At 38.3% G+C, this 21,696-nt stretch overlaps 1 protein-coding gene across 2 annotated transcripts in view; it reads left to right on the top strand.

Annotated features, from left to right (window-relative positions):
* COG2 (component of oligomeric golgi complex 2) overlaps positions 1-17,915 on the top strand; it is a 53,161-nt gene extending 35,246 nt beyond the window's left edge. The window contains exons 10-18 of one of the 2 annotated variants that reach the window (XM_065401164.1): positions 3,575-3,714; positions 7,045-7,106; positions 8,511-8,662; positions 9,504-9,704; positions 10,564-10,636; positions 11,169-11,311; positions 14,910-15,049; positions 15,715-15,895; positions 17,557-17,915. In XM_065401164.1, coding sequence (XP_065257236.1) covers positions 3,575-3,714; positions 7,045-7,106; positions 8,511-8,662; positions 9,504-9,704; positions 10,564-10,636; positions 11,169-11,311; positions 14,910-15,049; positions 15,715-15,895; positions 17,557-17,658 — 1,194 coding nt within the window. In that variant the 3' untranslated portion in view covers positions 17,659-17,915. The remainder of the gene's footprint in view (positions 1-3,574; positions 3,715-7,044; positions 7,107-8,510; positions 8,663-9,503; positions 9,705-10,563; positions 10,637-11,168; positions 11,312-14,909; positions 15,050-15,714; positions 15,896-17,556) is intronic. The other variant, XM_065401165.1, reaches the window with a different exon arrangement.
* The last annotated feature ends 3,781 nt before the right edge of the window (positions 17,916-21,696 follow it).

The raw sequence follows: 21,696 nt of genomic DNA, 5'->3' as shown, positions 1-21,696 counted from the left end.
TTTGTCATGAGTTCAGATGGTGAGGTGCCTGTGTCCTTATCTAAACCAGAATGTCAAAATAGCTTTCTTTTGGGTTTATTTTTCTTTCTTGTGACTCTCTTAATTGATTAAATCCTCTTTGTAACTAGCTCTATTGATAAGGATTCTTACATTACTCCTTTTAAGATGGTGGGGTGACTGTTAGTAACAAATGATCTCAAGGTGGGAGAGAGAGCAGGCATACCAGGTACATCAGTGCAAACGGACTGCTTAAGAAAATGTTGAACTCTTTGCATATGTAGGTGTATCTGTCAAATGGTTCTCCCTATGTTCATGCAAAACTATCTGTAATAAAAACAGATCAATTTCTCTTAGAATTTAAGGTCTCCTTCCTGTAAACACACAATGTAATTACTCACATGCCTAAAGTTAAGCACATGTGTTTGCAGGTTCGGGGCTTAAATAAGGGACAAGCATCATAAGGAGGTTAAAGAAAGAGAGATCCTGTTTTCATGCAACTGTCTCGGATAAGGAAATACAGCAAATGTGTATGTGTGTGTTTGTTTCTAAAGAGAATGCTTTTCAATTTTCCATAAAGCATCAGCTGCTCCTCAATGTTCCATTGAATGCCCTGTGTATGACAGTGTATCAGTTGCATAGTGCTTTTGTCCTTCATGCTGCTCAGGTTAAATTGGAATCTTTGTATCTTTACTGAAAGCTTATCTCCATGTAAAAAGAATAACTTTTAAAAGCTTGCCTTTTTAAATTAAGCTGATATTGACCCATGATCCAGATTAAAAGAATTTGACCTTCAGTTACACCATGCAATCAAAATAGAGTACTTCCCCAACTGACTACTTAAGTGAGAATTTAGCAATTCTGAATCTGAGTCATTAAAATATTTTAACCTAAAATCAATAAGAAATAAAAATTTCAAGTGTCAAAATGCTGTGAAGTCCATTGTTGTTAAAAGACCAATAGAAATGTTTCCAGGAATTAAAATAAATTCCATAGACACTTTTAAAATAATTCCTGCATTGTTTGTAACCCAGATATTGGAATACTTAATCTGAAATGAAATTGACCGCATTGACTTTTGAATGCCAAAGATACAGGAAATAAACTTTCTACAGCTTTTAAAGTTCGTTTACATTGTGCATTTGACAGTAATTTGTATACAGTAAGTTTGACACTAAGGATATCACTGTACACAGTATTGCCTGCTTATGTGGCTTTTTCACACAGCAAAAGAGGATGGAAAAATACTTTAAGAAAAGAAACTGTTTATAAACTGACAAAAAATTGGCACAGGGTCTCAGAAGCAGGTTCAATAACAGAAGCCACTTTCAACTTATTTTTTAGATTGACTAAGGCAGAGCATCTGCAGTTCCCATTTACTTCAGTGAGCTTTGTGGCTGCTCAACACTTCTGAATATTCAGACATTTTTATGTTTAGGGGCCTAAATGTGAATTTAGGAGTCTAATTTTAGGCACCCGGGTTTGAAAATTTTTGCCTTGTTTCTGTATTCTGAAGTAAGTTGTCCAAGGTAGACAAACAAATTTAGTAAGAAGGCTGGGGCTAGAACTCCCAGGCCCCTGCTCTAACTATTACACACAATGCCTTTATTAAGAACCAGAGAAATGCTTTTAAGCTCTTCTAAGAAATGGCATTTAAGCTATGTCTACACTGCAATGAAAAACCCACAGCTGGCCCGTGCCAGTTGGCTAAGGCTAAGGCGCTGTTTAATTGTGGTGTAGATGTTTGGGCTTGGACTGCAGCCTGAGCTCTGGGACCCTCCCACCTCACTGGGGCCTGAAGCACAGGCTGTAGCCCAAGCCCAAATGTCTACACCACAGTTAAATAGCCTTTTAGCCCAAGCCCTGCAAGCTTGAGTCAGCTGGCATAGGCCAGCTGCAGGTTTTTTAATTGCAGTGTGGACATACCCCTAATGTCTTGTAGTCTTTAACTCATGTTAGTTTTATTCTGTCTAATTCAAAACAAGCCAAGTTCATATAAAATTGGTTCAGTATTTTAAGTTACGTTTAAGTTCGTTCAGGTTTTTTTAGATGACTTCAAAGCTAGTGTGGCTTAGAATGTTAGACCAATTCAACTTTAAGCTTCATAAAACTGCTGAAGCAGTTTTCGTCAGCTCTGTTTTTGATATCTCAGTGAGATGTGTAAATTAGATCAAGTCTCTAAGACTGTATTGTACTTTAACTTATTATATATAAGGTTGTTAAGAAACTCAGATTTGTATTCTGTTACATATTTATTGGCAAATGTATGGTATGGAGACCATACTTTGAAGAATGAGCAAGAAGGGCAGATTTTAACCTTAACTCTGCATTTCCTAATTTCTGTTGGATAGCTCACCCTTAGCATTACATAAATGCCACTCTTTTTGTATGACATAGTGCATAAATGTTGTATAGTAACAAAGCACTACTCAGAATGCATCTCCTTTTCCTCAGGTGGTTCTTAGCTTTGTGCCTTGCAAAACACAGAATGTATGACTTGACGAATCACATACTTGATTCCTGTTGAGTCAGTTAACAATAGCTTATTGTTGAGAATGGATGCAGAATAGCTTTGAGGTACTTGTAAACATCCCACTTGAGATACCCAACTCTGAAAGGAAGTAGTCTAGATAGTTATTCTGAATTACTTATTTGTAAAACATCTGTATACAACCAAAAACTTCTAAGACAGCTTCCTAAAATAAGGGCCTAATGTATTATGCCTATAGTGCAAAGTAAACCTCATACTATCAATCGGTTTTGAATTCTCTCCTCCTTCCCTGCCCACACCAGTTCCTTCCATTCCTACTTCACAGCTTTATCCCTACATGCCTGGCACTGACACTATCCCGCAATCACCTGCTCCCACCTTCTTCTCCTCCTAACACTGAGCAACATAGGAGCGTCTCTTCTTCCACTTCCAGACCACTGAGTCCGCTCACAAGTTCTGGAGCACCTCTGAATTGTTAGTTCAGTATACTCGGACAAGTCTGGAGCGCCAATGAAAGGGAGGTGTAGCTGTGGAACTTGCACACTCGTGGCATAATTCGTGGTGAAGGGGTCAATCTCATTTCCCTTCACCATGGAATAAACTGGATGATTGCTTCAGTTCCATTGCAGCCCAGGCTCTGGCCTTATGTGGTATGTCTACACTACAAAATAAATCCTGTGGCAGAGTGTCTCTGAGCCTGGATTTATAGACTCAGTCTCATGGGGCTCATGCTATGGTGCTAAGAATAGCTATGTAGATGTTCCTGCTTGTGCTCTGAAACCCACCCCCTCCCTGGGCTTCAGAGCCCAAGCTCCAACCTAAGCGGTAACATCTACATGGCTATTTTTAGAACTGAAGCTTGAGCTCAAGACTGTAGTCTCGGGCTTTGAGATCACTGCCATGAGTGGTGTTTTTGCAGTGTAGCTCTACCTATGGAGATTAGAAGTGGGGGAAGTGTCAGCTGACTTTGAGAAATGAGTACAACTATAATCTTATAGACCGCACAATAGAATCCGCATACAGTCTTGACTATTTAATAGGAAACTCTGAAGTATAGTAGTCAGAATGTGGTTTTTCTTCATACAGAAATACACTATAAGCATGGATTTTATACAGAGATTTGAACGACAGTGTGGATCGCAGGCCAGCGTGAAAAGATTAAGATTGCATCCTGCCTACCACAGTTTTAACAATAAGTGGAATTTGCCTGTTTATTTCCAAATAAGGTCAGTATTTGATTTTTTACTTGTAAGGGAGGAAGCAAAAGCAAAGTTTAGCCATGGCAAAAGAATGTAGCCCACAGCCAAAGCTTCTCCATCCCTGGGAGCTGTACTTGTCACATAAAAGCAGCTTTCTTAAAATGTAGAAGAAGCCAAAATCTAAATAAATCTGAAGAAAAAGCATGGATACTGCAACTGGTTACTAGGGCATGTAATTATTTTATACTGCTTTCACTGAGTTAGACAAGCCAGAAAACCAGCTACAGTTAAATTGAGTTTGGTACAGAGTCTCACTGCTGATAAGACTGCCAGGGACTGGTCTAGACTAGTTTTCAAATCTTGTGCATCTTCTATAGCTCAGTCTCTGCTTATCTTCTTCCTGGAATTAATGCTTAATAAACTTGCTATCATGGTAGAGTTCTGTTTTTCAAAAGCTCTAAAATAAAGGGTTGAATATCATATCAATTAATCTGCCATGGTTATGGGTTAGCTGTACATCTAACCCCTTCTCTCATTTCACTGAGTATACCTCCATAGGTGTTAGGTCTCATGACTTTACCTTTTCTGGGGTGGAATCCCGCAATTCTCCACTCTTAGACCAGGTCCTGAGCTAAAGTAGCCTGTGTACCAGCTATGGTTATTCAGCAAATCCAGTTGGACTCAGTACGTGCAGTTTTCCCTTCTGGAGCTTATGATCAGAGGTAAACACAGTGGATCAAAAGAGCCTTTAAAAATAAATAGTTGTGTAATCTTAACAGTAAGAATGAAGTATAGCATAAAAGATAAGGGTTTGTAAAATAAAGGTCTACACACCTCTCTTACCTAGAGGCTTGTCATCCCCTGGCAGAGAACCTGGGCATGTCTCTCTTTCCTGTCTCCCAACAAACCATTGTCCCCTCCCTGACAGTGTCAGCTTCATCCCACCAGAAGCTCTTTGTCTCAGATTCAAGTATCAGAGGGGTAGCCGTGTTAGTCTGAATCTGTAAAAAGCAACAGAGGGTCCTGTGGCACCTTTAAGACTAACAGAAGTATTGGGAGCATAAGCTTTCGTGGGTAAGAACCTCACTTCTTCAGATGCAAGTAATGGAAATCTCCAGAGGCAGGTATAAATCAGTATGGAGATAACGAGGTTAGTTCAGTCAGGGAGGGTGAGGTGCTCTGCTAGCAGTTGAGGTGTGAAGATTGTCTCCTATATTTACAACCTGGGATTCCCTCCTTGCCCCCTCCCCTCCCTTCGCCCCAAAGCTAGGGCATTGAGCTCAGATGGTAAGAGATGTGAATGGCCCTTGCATAATCTCTTAAATATCCACCTATGGGTGCCTGTCCAAAGCCTTTCTTGTATGCAGTGTTGTAGTAGCTATGTTGGTCCCAGAATATTAGAGAGACAAGGTGGGTCAGGTAATATTTTTTTATTGGTGAACTTTTGTTGGTGAAAGAGTCAAGCTTTTGAGCTTACACAGAGCTCTTGTTCAAGTCTGGGAAAGGTATTCAGTGTCTTAGATAGGTATAAGGTGGAAGTGATGGTTTAGCGTAAGTAGCTAACGTACATTTCGAGGGACCATTCAAGGTGAAGTGTTCCATTATCACCACTCCAGTCATAGAGCGGAAAGGGGGAAGAAAAAAAAGCTGTGCAGGGGATTAAGTGGATTACAGGTGTTTGTAATAAATCCAGTGACTCTGTTCAGTCTGTGAATTTTAGTATCTAACAAAGTTATCAATGTAAGATGCCAGGCTCATCTTTTGAAGGTATTGAAACTTTGTGACAGGATTCAGAAATTATTTTGAATATTTTATTTTGAACATTTTTATCACACAAGCTATGAAAATAATACTAACTGATTATATGTAAAATCAGAAAATTTATCTACATCAGGGAAGTTTATGCTTTAAAAATGCCTTTTGGTTTAGATAAAGCTTTGAAATATATTCTCACACTCATATTAAATAGGAATTTTGTTGAAATCGTCATATTGGAATCTCATACTTTTTCTAATTTACATAAAGTTAAGGCTCCTGTTGATTTTCCCCCCTGCACATCTAGCATTATGAAAAGAACAATGTGGGGTGAGATGAGATACATAAATGTGTTACAATCCTTCTGCATCATTGCAAGTTCGGCAGTGATTCATAGATCATAAGTCCAGAAGTGACTATTTTGATCGTATAGTCTGACATCCTGTATAACACAGGCCATAGGACTTCATGATATCAGATTCGGGTAGTTGTTCATTGTCATATTTCTTGTTCTTGAAATCTGAAAGTATTCTTCACAAATTGCTAATTAATAAGAATGATAGATCAGTGTTGGGAATAGTACTTCATTACTTAACGCTCCGAGATCATTTGTTTATATACCTGTTGTGATGGGAAAATGGGAATTGCCATACCAGATCTGTCTAGTCCACTAGTCTATCTCTGGCAGTAGACAATAAAAGATGCTTCAGAGAAGAAGGTAAAAGAAACCGTATAGTGGGCAATTATAGGGTTTTGTGAAACTTCTTTGGAAATGGCTGTGATGCAATAGCAGCAAAAAGAGGGGAAGCCAGTGACAAAGAAGTCCTCTTGTGAGCAAAACTAAAACAACAGCTTTGCTTCAGGACAGTTTAAAAATATTTTGGTATTAACCTTATTTAACCAACACTCTCCTGAAAATTGCAGTGCAGGATCTGTCTAGTGTATTGTACAGATACGTATCTTTAGGCTGTGTACTCTGTTTAGGTAATGTATGTTGAAACAGACAGACGAGAATTGAAAGTTTTCAGTACTGACTTTTGCTTTTATAACCCCCAAAGGTGTTTTTTGTTTTTGTGTGTGTGTGTTTTTTTTTAATGAGGTCAAGGCATCCTGGGAGGAACTATTGATTTTTATCAGGTACAGAACTGTTTGCAGAACCTTGTGCCACTCGCTGGTCATTAGCAAACATGCAGAAAGCTACAGGCACCATGATCATGTGACCTACCTGAAGGTTAACTAAAGTAAATGTAAGAAGTGAGACAATGTGTTGACTTTTTCAGTGTGAAAGCAATAAAATAAACAAGTTAGTGTTTCTTACTAAAACTATAGACACTGAAACGTCCTCAAACTTGCTGCTTTTTACAGGATGTTTAAGATTATAACTTTAATCTCTTTCCCACTTCATTTCTGCTTGGAAAATTCCATTGTTTCTCTTTTAAATGCTTTCCAGTTAGGATCAAACTAAGTAAAAACCAAAAAAATCTCCCCCAAAAAAGCCGCACCTTCTTTCTTTATATAGCTGATAGTATAAGGCGTGTTTAGACACCAGTTTAAATAATTTGTGACTTGTAATATTGAACAATATTTGTTTCTTTCTGTCAGATTTAGAGAGGTAGCAGGAGCCTTAGAAGCTGCACTTTCAGATAGCCTAGAAGAGGCACCAGGTAAACTTCCTTTACTAAAACTTGTAGTTTTTATCATGTAAATAAAACTCTTTCCAGGTAGTGATGGTGATTGTCTGTTAGAGTAATCAGTCACACAAAGCTTTAGATCTTAAAATAATGTCTGTCTTTTTAATGGTAAGTCAATTAAGAGGGCTAGATCAACTCATTACTACAAATAGCAATACCTGGTTTATACAAATGAGAGGAGGGATCTAAATTACTGTAGGGCTCCTAGAAGATGCAATTAAAAATTATGCCATGCAATTGGAACGCACATCTTGCTTTCATAACTGTAGTGTTCTGAATAGGAGAGGAAGAAATGACCATTTCTAAGCAGCAAATGCACTTATTACTCTCAGCGATATTGGCATCAACTCTAGGAGTCATTTGTCTGCTACACTGGCCAGAAGTTAGGCAGTAGCAATGAATCCATATCTATTGAGTGAATTAGGAGGCTGGAACAGTGAATTTATAATCAATTGAGTGAATTAGGAGGCAGAACATATTAAATGAGAATGGAGGAAAAGGACTGGTGCTCTGGTAAGAGCCAGGAGAGAAACGTACAGTGCCTTTAAAAGAAACATTAAAGGCAGTGAAAGTGTTTTGGGTTTTTTTGTTTTGTTTTTTTTTTAAATGGAGTTAGTCTCTATAATCTGTATGAAACAAACTTTCTAAGCATAGGGCTAAAGATTATGAAAAAACAGGACAGCAGAGTTGGAGATATGGGGCACATTGCTTTTGTTTCTAGGATTTATGCATTAATCTTAGAAACTAAATGAAAAGTATTGAGAGCTAAGTACTGTTCATTTGCAAACTGTATAATTCTGTTGCCAAAACTGCTTTAAAAGTTTTCATGTAATTATAGCTGTTACTTATTGAACTTAACACCCCTTTAGTACCAAACGGTGATAACAGCTGCTGTTTATTGCATTGTGTTGTCAGGACATAGAACAGTTGCTGCTCTGATTGGCAACTTTCATGCACTCAGTCAACTTAGTAACTTTTTTAATGTACCTTGTGAAACCTGATAAGATAACATTGCATAAATGTGCAACACAAAGGTGATATAAGAATCTTGCCCTTAGTTCAACTACATTGTCTCTATATTTACTGACTATCCACCTGATAGGAGAACTAAAACTAGTTCTGAAAATGTTAACAAACACTTGATCCAGGGGAAAGTAGTTCTGATATTAAAAATTTGGCTCTAAACAATTTTGGTAAATTATCTTGGTGGTGATGAAAATAATTTTGAAGTGATTTTTAAAGTTCAAAGTATTTTGATTTAAAAAGAAGTAATAACAGTAAAAGTACAGTTCCATAAGCTTTGAAAAATAAGATTTTCAAAACAAGATCTTAAATCATGATTAGTAAATAACCATTATTCCCTAATTATTTTTTTAGCTGGAAGCTCATATTGCCTTTTGGCCACTCACCTGGTATGGGTGAGTCTTCTGAAGTGTTGGTCAGATCAGATGTTTTTACCATTATTAGCACATCGCCTATGGAAATTTACACTGCAAATTTTAGCACGCTATTCTGTGTTCATTAATGAGGTAAGACAACTACATGCTTATGCCATTGATACTTATTGATGGCATATACATACCAATGAAAAGTGTTCAGTTTAAATCTCTAACTTCTAATATATTAGTACCTTTTAGACTAAGAAATGTGTATCAAGTGCAGTTTAAATAGAGCCTTAAAACTAAAAAAGATATTGCATGAAATTTGTTAATGGTTATTGTCAGGAACTATCTTGAAACAGTACTGATATGAAAAAGTGCTATAGAGAGACAATCCACTCACAGAGTTGTCTCCTCTCAAGTCATTATAATGGGACTGATACTCGTGCTTCAATTCTTCTATGTTGCAAATGAAAAATAGCAGTGTTGTTGACAGTGTCACTATACTGCTGGGAAAATCAGCCAGTGCAACCCCTAATGTTCACAGAAGTAACATTTTTAGGAGTGTGAAAATTGCAACATCCTTTGTGAAATGAAAAAGCATAGTCAAGTTCTCCCAATCTCTGCAATCTAAACCAGACACAGTGGTTTGACTGTCATCACCTCATTTTATGGACGTTGGCCCAAAGAACAGATTCTGTTACATAGATCTCTTTAAAGATATATTGATTTTTACACACCAGGGTTCTGAGATGATGCTGTACAATCTTAGATATTCTGAGGCCTTTTGTTAATATTAAAAACAAACAAACAAAAACCCTATGTAAGTCAAGTATAACAGGGCAGAAGAGAAACTTAGATGCTTATAACTTCTGCAAATGTTGTACTGTGTTGGGAAAAAATTGCGGAAGACTTTATACACTGCATTTGTGAGCTCAGCTGAAACTATTTTCTCAAAGACTGATGTTCATTTCTCACTTGGCTACTACAGCTTTTGCTCAGGCCCATCTCCAATGAAAGTACAAAGGACAACAAAAAATCTGTGGCAACCGGTAGCAAGGAATCCTCTGTAAACCCAAATCCCAGTGAGGACCAGGGAATTGGTGCTTCTCCAGAAACACAGCGTTTACCTTCTATATCCAATACTCAGTTGGTGTATGTTGCTGCAGATCTGGATAGACTTAAGGAGCAGGTTAGTACATGCTGCTATACATACGAGAACATTTTCATTGACCACATGCCAATACTGTTTCGCATATTGCTCACAACTTCTTAAATATTTACCAGTGCTGAAACTAGCATAGTTGAAGTATGGGAGGTATCACAAGCAACAAAGCTTTAGGGAGGCTGTGTTGTTTTTATTCAGATATGGTTGGTTACAGAGGTACCAGTCCAGGTACAGGTAATTAAGGAGTCTAGTTTTTCAGTAAAATGAATTTTTCAGCAGCTGTTGCACTGACTGCTGAAACCAGATTTTTCTGTTCACTTTTGGCACTAGCTAACACTGCCCCAGTCTTGCACTTCTCCTTGAGTGAATGATGAACAGCAAGGACCTGGTGTCCAGGGGCACAGTGCGAAATCAGGCTTCATGTTTTGAGCTATTTCTGGTTTAAACAAATATTTACTGTTTTAACCTTTGAGCCTCAGCAAGATTTTACTGGTAACAATGAGTTTAAAGCATAATTATAAATCTCACAGGTGGCTTGTGTTGTACAGATCTGCTTGGAGGGTCTCCTGAGCTTTTGATTAAATTGAACTTCCTAAAACCTTTGAAGGAGCAAGCTTGTTATCTGAGTAATACTGTGTTTCATTAATTCTAAATGTTTTGCCTTGAAAGACCATGGTGGGGGGAGGGCACCAAATGCTTAATGCCATTTTCTCGCATATGTCGTGTTCTGGTCTTCTTGATTCTCATCTAATGGTCGGTAAAAATATACCCAGTATTTAAACATAAGTCTCTCCTTTTAACGCATGGGAGATTTTCAGACCTTGAGAGAATAGACCCATATATGTTCATAACAGTGGTTGTATGCATATCTGTTTTTGTTCAGCTTCCTGAACTCTTGGAAATTACCAGACCAAAACTTGAAATGATTGGCTTCAAGAATATATCCTGTATCACAGGTAAAGGTGGGAGTTTGATTTTAGACAATTTGGGAAACAAAGGGAAAACATTATGTAAATGTATATTTTTGTAATATTTATAAGTAAGAGTTTTAAAAAAATATATACCATTTGACAGTTCTTTAAAATCTAATATGGACTAGAACAGTTAATTAGAAATAGTCCTGAATGGGAGCTTCAGAGCTGGAAAAAATTCTACTGAACTTTGGGAGAGTTTGTATCTGAACCTGCACTTTGTGACTCTGCCTCATCTCTACTATTACCAACACTAGAAAGCAATTAATATGATGATCGTCTCCCCCACCCCCTTTTTTTTTCTGGTTGTGAAATGGACTTTTAGTAGATATCGCCTAAGCTGTGTAATGTTAAATATAGGATTTGATTGCAAGAATAATACAGAAATGTCTTTGTTACAATACATCTTGTTCTAGGATATGTATGGAGTGGGGATGGGAAGGGTTGCACAAGTTTGCTTATGTTTGGGGCTTGGCAGTGTAGCTTAGTTTCAACTTCAACATTTGTAATTCAACAGGAGCCTTGGAAGACTCTCAGGCTTCTTTATCAGCCTCCATGCCTACCTTGAATAATAAAATTATTCAGGATTTGAGTGAGTCCTGCTTCAGTTATCTGAAAAGCGCACTAGAAGTACCAAGACACTATAGAAGAACCAATAAGGTCAGTGCTGATCTCATGTGAAGAGAAGTGCTCTCATGAAAGGCTTAGGCTGTGAATACAACCAGCTGATGTATTCTAGGTTTCTACCACACCTACCTATAACTACTTGCAAATACCCCTACTTTGTGACTGTTTAATTCCTGCCACCATTTCATTCTTGCCACACTCAAGAGAACTTTAATATGGTCTTTAAGTAAAATATCACACTTGGCTCTTGAAGTGTGACAATAGTTGCTAAAACCTGCTGTCACCCTTACGTGTCCTAGAGAATAGTTGGTTTCAAGTGGCAAGTGCCCCTGAGGCAAAACACCACTGCAGCTGTTGGCACCATTGTCAGGGTAGATTGGAAACAATATGGAAACTGATCTGCCCTCTCATCCTTAGATTTGGTCCTGTTCTCCACAGTCCCCTCACCTGTCTCGTCCTAAGTCCCAGTTGTAAGCACAATGGCTAGGTATGATTGTATCTGTTTTGTGGACAAATAGAGAGCTTTAGTAACTGATTCTGTCAAGCCTGTTCATTTCATGAATTTATTTTCTTTTGGGTGGGGGGAAGCCTTGATTTAAATAATCAATTTTAATCAACTTTTCCATTTGTACTTCAGTTAATTTCTAAAGAAAGGTGCGTTCTCATTGGTTGATATAATCATTAAAACATAAGAATGGCCATACTGGGTTAGACCAAAGGTCCACCTAGCCCAGTATCCTGTCTTCTGACAGTGGCTAATGCCAGGTGCTTCAGAGGGAATGAACAGAATAGGCAATCATCAAGTGATCCATCCCCTGTTGCCCATTCCCAACTTCTGTCAAACAGAGGCTAGGGACACCATCCCTGTCCACTTCTGTCAAACAGAGGCTAGGGACACCATCCCTGTCCATCCTGGCTAATAGCCATTGATGGACCTATCCTCCATGAATGTATTTAGTTCTTTTTGGAACCCTGTTAGTGTCTTGGCCTTCACAACATCCTCTGTTGAGTTACTACTGATTCACTATATTTGGTACATCTTTTTGCTACCTAGGATGGTACTCTATATCTATGTACATTTATTTAAGCATTTATATAGCTGCTTATTTTCAGATTTTTTTTTTAATTGTACATTTTTAGTATGTTAGAAAATGGTGAATCATATATTGCTTATTTTCTAGATAATTCAGTTTTTGCTCATGATTTCTGTCAAGCTGCATTAGGATGGTAACTGGAATTTAATTAAACATAAAACAACATATACAATGTATTTTTATTAAAACGTTTATGTAAAATGTTTTGGATACATGAACTTCTTAACAAAATGTTTCATGTACAAGTAATTGATTTATTAAATAGAGGGGTTAACTATAATCAGTGAATTACATTGATTATTTCAGGTCAGCCTGGGAAAAATTTTGAATATGCCTAACTGAAAATGAATGGAGCATAAATTCCTACTCACTCTTGAAAATGAGACAGTCTCTTAAGTTACTTAATTGCCCTTCAGACTTTTAAAACTAGTAGATCTCATCCCCTCCCTCCTCATTTTTATTCATAGTCCGAAAGGGAGAGGCAAGTTTTCCTGCTTTTTCAACTCCCAATTGATTTTTCAACTTTGAATGAATTAGCACAAATGAAGAAAATATTTTTTGTGTGCCTTCAGAAGCAGCTATTCTTGTCAATAGCTGGTTTAGCATTTCCAGGTTCCAGGTGCTTAGCTAGTGACTTTCCCCAGTTCAGTGATGTGATTTTCTTTAAATTGAGAACTGAGCCACTCAGAGCTCAGGTAAGGAGAAGCTATAAAACAGGACTAGGAGACCTCAGGTGGGCTCAGTGAATGATCCTAATGATACTTGTTGGTGTCTCCTTGAGTCAGAGGCCTGGTCTCAATGCCGGTGATTATTTTGGCCAATCTCTTGCATCCAGAAGCATAGCCCCTTGGTCCCCAACAGGATCAAGCCTTTAAAACAGTACGTGGCCTGTTGTGTCATATTTCTAACGCTTGACCTCAAAAGTTAGATATTTTCCCCATGATTCTGTCTTTATATAGAAAAGCAGCCTTTATCTTAAAGCTGTTGCTAGAGGCACATGGATTCAGCATACCTATTTTTTATTTCAGCATTTTAAGAGGTGATGATAATTTTAGATAAGGTTTTCTTTTTAAAAATCTGATTCAAATAAAAAATCAGATTATTATTTTTTTTAATCAATTATTTTTATCCACCTTGCTAGTGGGAGACTCAGGAGACTTGGTTTCATTTCCTGTGTGACCTTGGGCAAAACATTTAGTCTGTCTCAGTTGCCTCTCTGAAAAATGAGGGTTTGCCAGAGGTGGTGTAAGGATAATACACTAAAAAGTGTCAGGCACTCAGATGCTATGGTAGTGGGGGCCATAGTATCTAAGACTAGGGCTGGCTGGTCAAGGAGAGTAGGACTGGGATGAGGAGCCAGGGGTAGGGAAGAGACAGGACTGGGCCAGGTTGGGGGCATGGGGCAGAAGGGGTCAAGCCTGGGGAAACTCACAAAATTCTGTGCCCATTAGAGCACACTCCCCTCCAGAGCCTGGAATGGAACCACAATTCCTGAGTCTCACCATTACTGTGCCCACAGCAAATATCTGTGAAATCCCCTGGCATCGTCTCTCATCCCCCTCTAGTCTGGTCCAGATAGAGGATGACGATCTACTACCACTACCTGTCACTCCGTTAGCTCAAGTGGCAGAGGTCTGTGGTCTGGATCTAAGGTCGATCCATGCACACGTCAGTATGATGCCACATGAGGGAATTTATTAAGTGGCTACTTCCTGATCTCGGGGCAGATTAATGTGGTGTTTCCAAAGACACATAGTGGAACAGATACCTTGGCCACTGAGGGAAAAGAAGTGTTCTGGTAGGGTTGCAAATGTGTAGCAATTTCTGGGCAATTCCTGAGTCAGAAGATTGCAGAAGTTGCAGAGTACACCATCACGTGGGGATTGCTGAGTACAGGCTGATTTGCCTCAATACGCAAATTGTGGGATATACATACAACTGCCTAAGTGACTACTGACTCCTGCCAGTTACATCTTTTCCTGTTTGCAAAACTAGGAGATTCAATGGCAAAAACTCTGTTAAGGCAAAGTGAGGGTTTCTTGGTGATATGTCGTTACCTTGCAGAATGCTGAGTTGAGCAAAACTCAAACTTCTAAAAACCGGGAAATGCAGAGTTAAGGTTGCCCATGAAATCTCAACTCTGCCCTCTTTCAGCAATGCCCCAGTACTCCCCATTAACACATGTTTATTCTGCCACCCCACTGTTGCTGAAATGAACACACACTTCACCTCCCTTTACCAGCTATTCACTCTCACCCACAGGAATCTGTCTAATGCTATTAAAGGACAAAGAGGGGAGGGGAGGGAAAGGTTGCCTATGCCACTTTCCCTCTGTTCTCCTAGAGCTGATTTTCAGGAGTTTGAGTTTGGCTCAACTCAGCGTTCTGCAAGGAGATGACATATGCCCAAGCAGCATAACATCATTTTTGCCATTGACTTTGCGTTTCACATGTGTGGTATATTTGACATTGGAATTCTTAAATAACAAGATATTTATCTGCTCTGTTCTCCACCTTGTTTCCTACATGATTTACCAGGAGGTGCCAACTAAAGCATCACCTTATGTTGACAGTGCTCTTAAACCTTTCTACCGACTGCAGAATGAGTACAAGGATATGTTGAAGCAACCCAGGATTCATCAATGGTTGGAAAGTGCCCTATCTGAAAGCACACAAAAGTAAGTGAAAAGATAGTAGAACCATACAGAACAATCTCAGTGTTTGCCAAAACTGTTACATTAACTCACCGGTCAGTTTTTTATTATTTGCAAAAACAAAGTAGGAATGTATTCCATTGTTAGCAAGGTATGTTCGTAGGGAGGTAGTGTGGTCTTGTGTAGACCATATGCAGGACTGGGAGTCGGGAGACCCAAGTTCTGTTCACACCTCTGCTACTGACAAACTGTGTGACCTTGGGTGAAGTACTTAACCTCTGCTGTACTTTCCCCCTCTTTAAAATGCATATAATAGGTTACCCATCTTTTTAAAAAGCTTTTGAGATCTATAAATCAGGTGCTCTGTATAAGAGTTGAGTATTTTTATTGTTTCAGTAATTACTCATAATTGAAAAGGCATTTAAGTATTGGATACTTCAAAGTGTCTGAAATCTAGAAATTACACGTATTTTGTGGGTGGGTAGAAAGACTGCTGGATAGTAAAGAGACATGTCTTGTCTTTAACACTGAGCTCTTTTCTCCAAACCTGCCCCTATAAGATGAGTGTATGTCTCATTCTTCAGAAGAATACCATATTGTTTTGCATTTTTCTTGGATCAAATGGCGATTTGCCCGAAATCCCTACTTATGCAGGAACTTAATTCTCCATTAACGCTCTCTTTACTCAGGTATTATGAAACTGTATCAGATGTTTTGAGCTCTGTAAAGAAAATGGAAGAGAGCCTGAAAAGACTCAAACAGGCCAGAAAAACTGTAATTCCAAACCATGTTAGTTCAAACGGGGGCATGAGTGATGATAACAAAATCAGACTACAGTTGGCCCTGGATGTTGAGTACTTTGGAGACCAGGTAAGTTGGAAGAGAAAAGTCTACTTATTAAAGGGTTATCACTAGCTATTTCTTGTGGACCTGTCTTAGTTGTTTACAGTTTTGTTCAGGTCTGCTAGAAAAGGTTGCATGCAAATGCCTGTATTAGTCTGACATCCATTAAAGCTTATCTCTTAAGCGTAAAGCAATTCTCAATTACCACAAATAAAAACTAAAATAATATATTACACTTTTCCGCTTTATTCATTTAATTATATGGGTTGGGAAGAAGTCTTGCGTTTCTTTGTTCAAATTCAATTCAGTAATCTTCAGAACTTTCTGTTGTGAGAAAGAAGCATAAGAAGAGAAATAAGCCTCTTGTATGGTCAGAGTCTAGAGCCGGAGCAAGGATTTCCTTAATTCTAATTTTGGCTCTGACCCAGCAACTCTTGTGGCCCTGAAAACATTTAACACCCTCTGCCTTGGTTTCCTCATGTGTTGCCAATCTTACTTGAATTACTACATGAGGAGTAGTTAATCTTTTTGAAGGGCTGTGAAAATGCCAGCAAAGCAGTAACTATTACAATGCTTAAACTTGATTTCCTTTTGAAATATCATAATGCCAAATATAAAACAAAAGCTTTCTGCAGCTTTCATTGGCTGGGAATGGCGAACCGCGGCCACTGGGAACTGCGGGCGGCTGTGCCTGCAGACGGTCAATGTAAACAAACTGTCTCGCGGCCACCAGAGGATTCCCTGACGGGCCACAGGTTGCCCACCACTGCTCTAAAGTTTTACATTGTTTTGGTTTTGAGTGCAGTTATGTAACAAAAAATAAAATCTACGTTTGTAAGTTACGCTTTCACGATAAAGAGATTGCACTACAGTACTTGTATGAGGTGAATTGAAAAATACTATTTATCATTTTTACAGTGCAAATATTTGTAATAAAAAATATAAAGTGAACACTGTACACTTTGTGTTCTGTGTTGCAGTAGAAATCAATATATTTGAAAATGTAGAAAAACATCCAAAATATTTAATAAATTTCAATTGGTATTCTGTTGTTTAACAGTGATTAATCGTGATTAATTTTTTTGAGTTAATTGGGTGAGTTAACTGTGATTAGTCGACAGCCCTAGTTACTGCAGTATCATCAGTTTTCACTCTGCCTCTCAGCACAAGCTGAATTCAATTAGGAGTGTTCAGTTCATGCACACAGAGCATGTTTTAGATCAGATCCTCTATAATGATTGAGAAGATCAATTTGAAAATTATCTATTGTTACAGTAGAACAAAATAAACACCTTAGAATTATTTCAGCAGTTTATTTAAGTAATAGTTTCTCATCACACAAGGCACACTTGTCAAAATATGTCCTCAGAATGCTAATTCTCATAAGTGGTAAGTTTGCTAGATAAACTTTATGGTGATCATTAGCAACAGGCAGCCTGGAAAACTGCTAAATATTTGCATGCAAAACATATATTAAATGAAAAGTCTTAACAAAAGCTGGATAGTCCTCTCTTTACAGAGATGAACACGTATAATAAAGGACTTCGCTTTGTCAGCACACAACAAAACATGATATGCTTCATTTCTATATTTTTACAGTAAAATAATGCAAACAAATAAGATGTCTACCTTATCCTACAAAAAATGTTAGACAACAATTTAACCCTGTCTTCCGTGACTTTTTTTAGATGCAAAAGATGGGATTACAGACAAGCAACATAAAAAGCTTTTCAGCTCTTCTAGAGCTTGTTCTAGCTGCCAAGGATCAGACTACAGTGGAACAACCTTAAATATATTTGAAAACATGCGATGAGGATGAAGCAGGTCTCCAAAAACGGGAGGGAATTATTTCCCTCTTCTTTCTTTTACCAAACACTATGTAGCAATGAAGTGCTTCCTAATGCGTCTCCAGCAACAAGTCAATGCATCTTCTGTCAAGATACCCAAAGACTTGTTTCAACAAAAAATTACAAGAGAGCATTCAGTGTAGTTTTCCATTGTATGGAAGGCAGTTAAAAGCATTCTAAACTTTCTACTTTAGATTAAAAGCAAAGCAAATGTTTTTATTTTTATTGTAAATCTTAGTGTGGAAGAACTGACTTAATGATTAAAATAAATATATAATAAATTGTCTTCCTAACTGTATCATTGAGTGGGGGAAGGAATGGTGCAGTGGAGTACATGGGTTTAGGGGTTTTTCATCAAAATGTTTAAATTCTGAGTCATCTTCAAACTTAATTTTCAAATGGTGGTCCCATGTGCTGACATCTAGTATAAAAATGTGCCACTCGTGGCTACTTTCAGACCTCTAGAAATAATGAATACATATACAAGGAGAAAACTCTCCTGGAATAAAGAAACTGTTCACTGGAATGAGAACATTTTATTTCTAGTTATTGCAAAATTATCACAAGCGTGTATTTTCCCCTCCGAGTTGGATCTTGCTGAGTCCTGTGGAAGAACTGAAAGCTTTTATTGTCCCTTTAGCTGAATTTTTCTCAGAGCTTATTTTATGACACTTCTCACCCAGAAGCATCCTGAAGCACTTCACATATTATGGATCATTTTATTCACCAATGAAATGTAACCACATCTGGGATGAAACTCAAACAGTGTTAACAGTGCTTAGCCAACACTACACTGCAAAATTTTAAAATGGCAGGTGAAGACTGGTTAGTTGCACCCAGTCTGGAATTTAAGCAGGTCACCAGAACGAATGGTACTCACTTATTGTGAGTGAGTAGTAGATCCTTAATTCTAAGAAGAAGCATTTGCTTCAGTATATTCAGTATGCAGATGGTGTTCTGCTCTATAATCCCAGCACATCAGACCTAGCTTCTTCAGTGGAACAAATATTACTGTACTTCTGTGAAATCAGGTTTAATATTGATGAACTGGGTGAAGGAACTAGGAGAATTGCTGAGCATGATTTGAGTGGCGTTCAAGGTGCTGGCTTTAACCTATGAAAACCTGTATAGTTTGGGGCCTGGTTATATGAGGGACTGCATCTACTCAGGCTGTACTGCCATAGTTGAGATCAACAGCGGCACTCAAGTTAGAGCTCTCTCAATATAAATGAGGGGAAGATTGTTTCCCATAAGGGTCTTGACACTAGGATTCTCCTTGGTCCAGAGCCTGCATTTATTAACCTTCCAGGAGCATTGCACAGCCCACCTCTTTTCAGACATCAAGGAAGGCTGAAGTGAAGACTTGCAGTGAAGGAGTTGGAGATGATAGAATGTCTACATGGTGTTTCATGCCATGTGTGGGTAGAGCGTATAGTTTTTGTCACAGGCTATTACTTGGAGATGGTATTGTATTTAAAAATATACTATGAAAAGCTTTAATTTTCTCAAGGTTTCTCAGGCTTTGGGTGTTTCCTGAAGCCCTAGCTAGGTCCAGTTGTTTTACATGTAAAAGGCGATAGAGAACGGGGCTTTTTATAGTAGTAGCAGCAGTGGTTTGTTTTGCAAAGATGTGATACACTGAATGTTGTCAAAAGTGATAGCACTGTGTGGAACCCACCATGTGCTTGTCCTGACAAGCAGACTGATAAGTCAGTACCTTTACTGCCCTGGATTGAGGACTTGTAATGCCTTGGACTGAACTAACGCTGGATTTTGTGTGTAAGGTGGGCTGTGCATGACTGTTTGCTAGGCTTGTCACTTTTCTCACATATAATTGAATCCTCTTCCTATCTTTTTAATAAAATGCAGTTTGAATTTAGCTTTTCTCAAGCTATAACTGTCAGCTTCCCACTGAGTTTCAAATACAGCATGTGACATCCTGACTGAACAAAAGAATACATTGAAGTGTATTTTGGCAGTGTGTTCAGTATATAGTTTGCAGTAAGAATTTTTCACCTGTTAAGAATCCACCTTTTAATTTAAATTTAATAGAATCTGGCCTCCATTTTCTAGACTTACAGTATTACTGTCTCAATTTCTGTAAAATAGTGGAAAATCATGTCTGATTGGTAGCCATTGATTGTCATTTAAATTGCAGTCAGCATCTCTTCCTGAAAGCCAGGAATAATGCCTTTGTTAGTGCTGTGGAAGATGGACATATTTTTTTAAGATTCGTGGAACCACTTTTTACTTTGTGGAATGTACATGGATTTAAATTCAACTATATTCCTGACATAATAGTGAATTCCAAAGCCTGCATGGGCCACTAGGTGCAGATGGAATATTTTGTGCTTTATTTGCCAAATCTTTTTCTCTAAACCACAAGGCTCTTTCCTCCTCTCAGGACCCCCACGCCCATTTGTGTATATAGTTCAATTTCGTTTCTGCTCAAGACCAGCTTTAAATTGAGAAGAGGAAGCAACGACCATATAGCAAACAAGTGAAGACTTAAAGGCTCTTCTGGCTGTTATACAAATGTATATTTACATCTCCGTTTTCTACATCAGTATCCCTAGTCTGTTCTATTTTTGATAAAGAAAGGAGAGTAGCATTTCAATATCTTTTGGTGAGATTTGCAATAACCTCTTACAAGATGCCAGATGAGAGGTGAAGTGGTTCCCTCTTTGAAAGCTGTTTAACAAGGCACACTTTCCAAATAGTGTAGGGGAACTGGAACAGGAGAATCTATCTTGTCTCTACAGTGAATACTTTGATGATGGAGCGTTTACCTCCTTCTTTCAAAAACTCATTGGATTTTTCAGGGAACATCTAGTTATGAAAGATCCCGATTCTGCACCCTACCTCTAGTCCTCTTCTATCATAGATTTTTACACAACTGGCTACTCCTAGCAACTGAGCATTTTCTGTATAAAGTACGGTAGATTTGTGGTCTCAAAGGCCTTAATGGACTTCTTGAAGAGTCTGGCTCTTCTCACTTTTTAGTTTACGGAAAAGTCTTGAAGTAGAGTTTCTTTTGGTGCGAGGGGTGGTTGCTGTGAATATCATGGATTATGACTGAAAAGCTTTATTAAAGAAGCTTTTGTAGTATTTTTCTAAAGGTTGATTGAAGTCTGGATTCTTCTGATCTCCAGAAGTTTATTCCACAGCCAGATCCTCTCAGCTGAGTGTACTGTTTTCTCATTCTCCTCTTCTATCAATCACCACATTTCCACACTTTCTTCAGGGGGGAAGAAACATGGTCTTGTTTTAAATAGAAAATAGCTTACATCAACATTAATATATTAAGTTAATCAATTAGCTCAGTGTTTAACTACTTCATTCTATGGACCATTGTTAGGGGATATGGCAGAGAAAGGAGAAGAGACTCTATCTGCCACTGCATTGTTTGCTGAATATTTCATTTTGTGAACTATTGGTGAGCCACAAACTTCAGCTGAGAAGCCTGAAATCCCCACAGAGTAGGGCATTATTGTACTAATCAAAAGGCTTTGAGGAATTTAATAGAAAAACCAGGACTATCGAAAGGTATTAAATGTGAGATAAGTAATATGGCAGTATCCTGAGTCTTGACACATGAATGGGAAATTATAGATAAAGAACGTACTTGTGAGTAATAGAAAAGCTTAATGCCCCGGCCGTCTTTTTAAATAAAATGTTTGTTTTGTTGAGAAATGGCAGACCTAAAATGTGGTGTTTTTTGTTTGTGGTATGCCTAAATAGAATTTATAGTGCAGTTGTACACTGTAAAATAAGATTAATGTAAAAACGGCCATACTGGGGTCAGACCAAAGGTCCATCTAGCCCAGTATCCTGTCTTCTGACAGTGGCCAATGCCAGGTGCCCCAGAGGGAATTAACAGAACAGGTAATCATCAAGTGATCCATCCCCTCGCCCATTCCCAGCTTCTGGCAAACGGGCTAGGAACACCATCCCTGCCCAACCTGGCTAATAGCCATTGAT

This window comes from Emys orbicularis, chromosome 3 (genome assembly GCF_028017835.1).
Source record: "Emys orbicularis isolate rEmyOrb1 chromosome 3, rEmyOrb1.hap1, whole genome shotgun sequence".
NCBI lineage: Eukaryota > Metazoa > Chordata > Testudines > Emydidae > Emys > Emys orbicularis.
The sequence above is the reverse complement of the archived record's forward strand: the minus strand, read 5'-3'. Positions and strand labels throughout refer to the sequence as shown.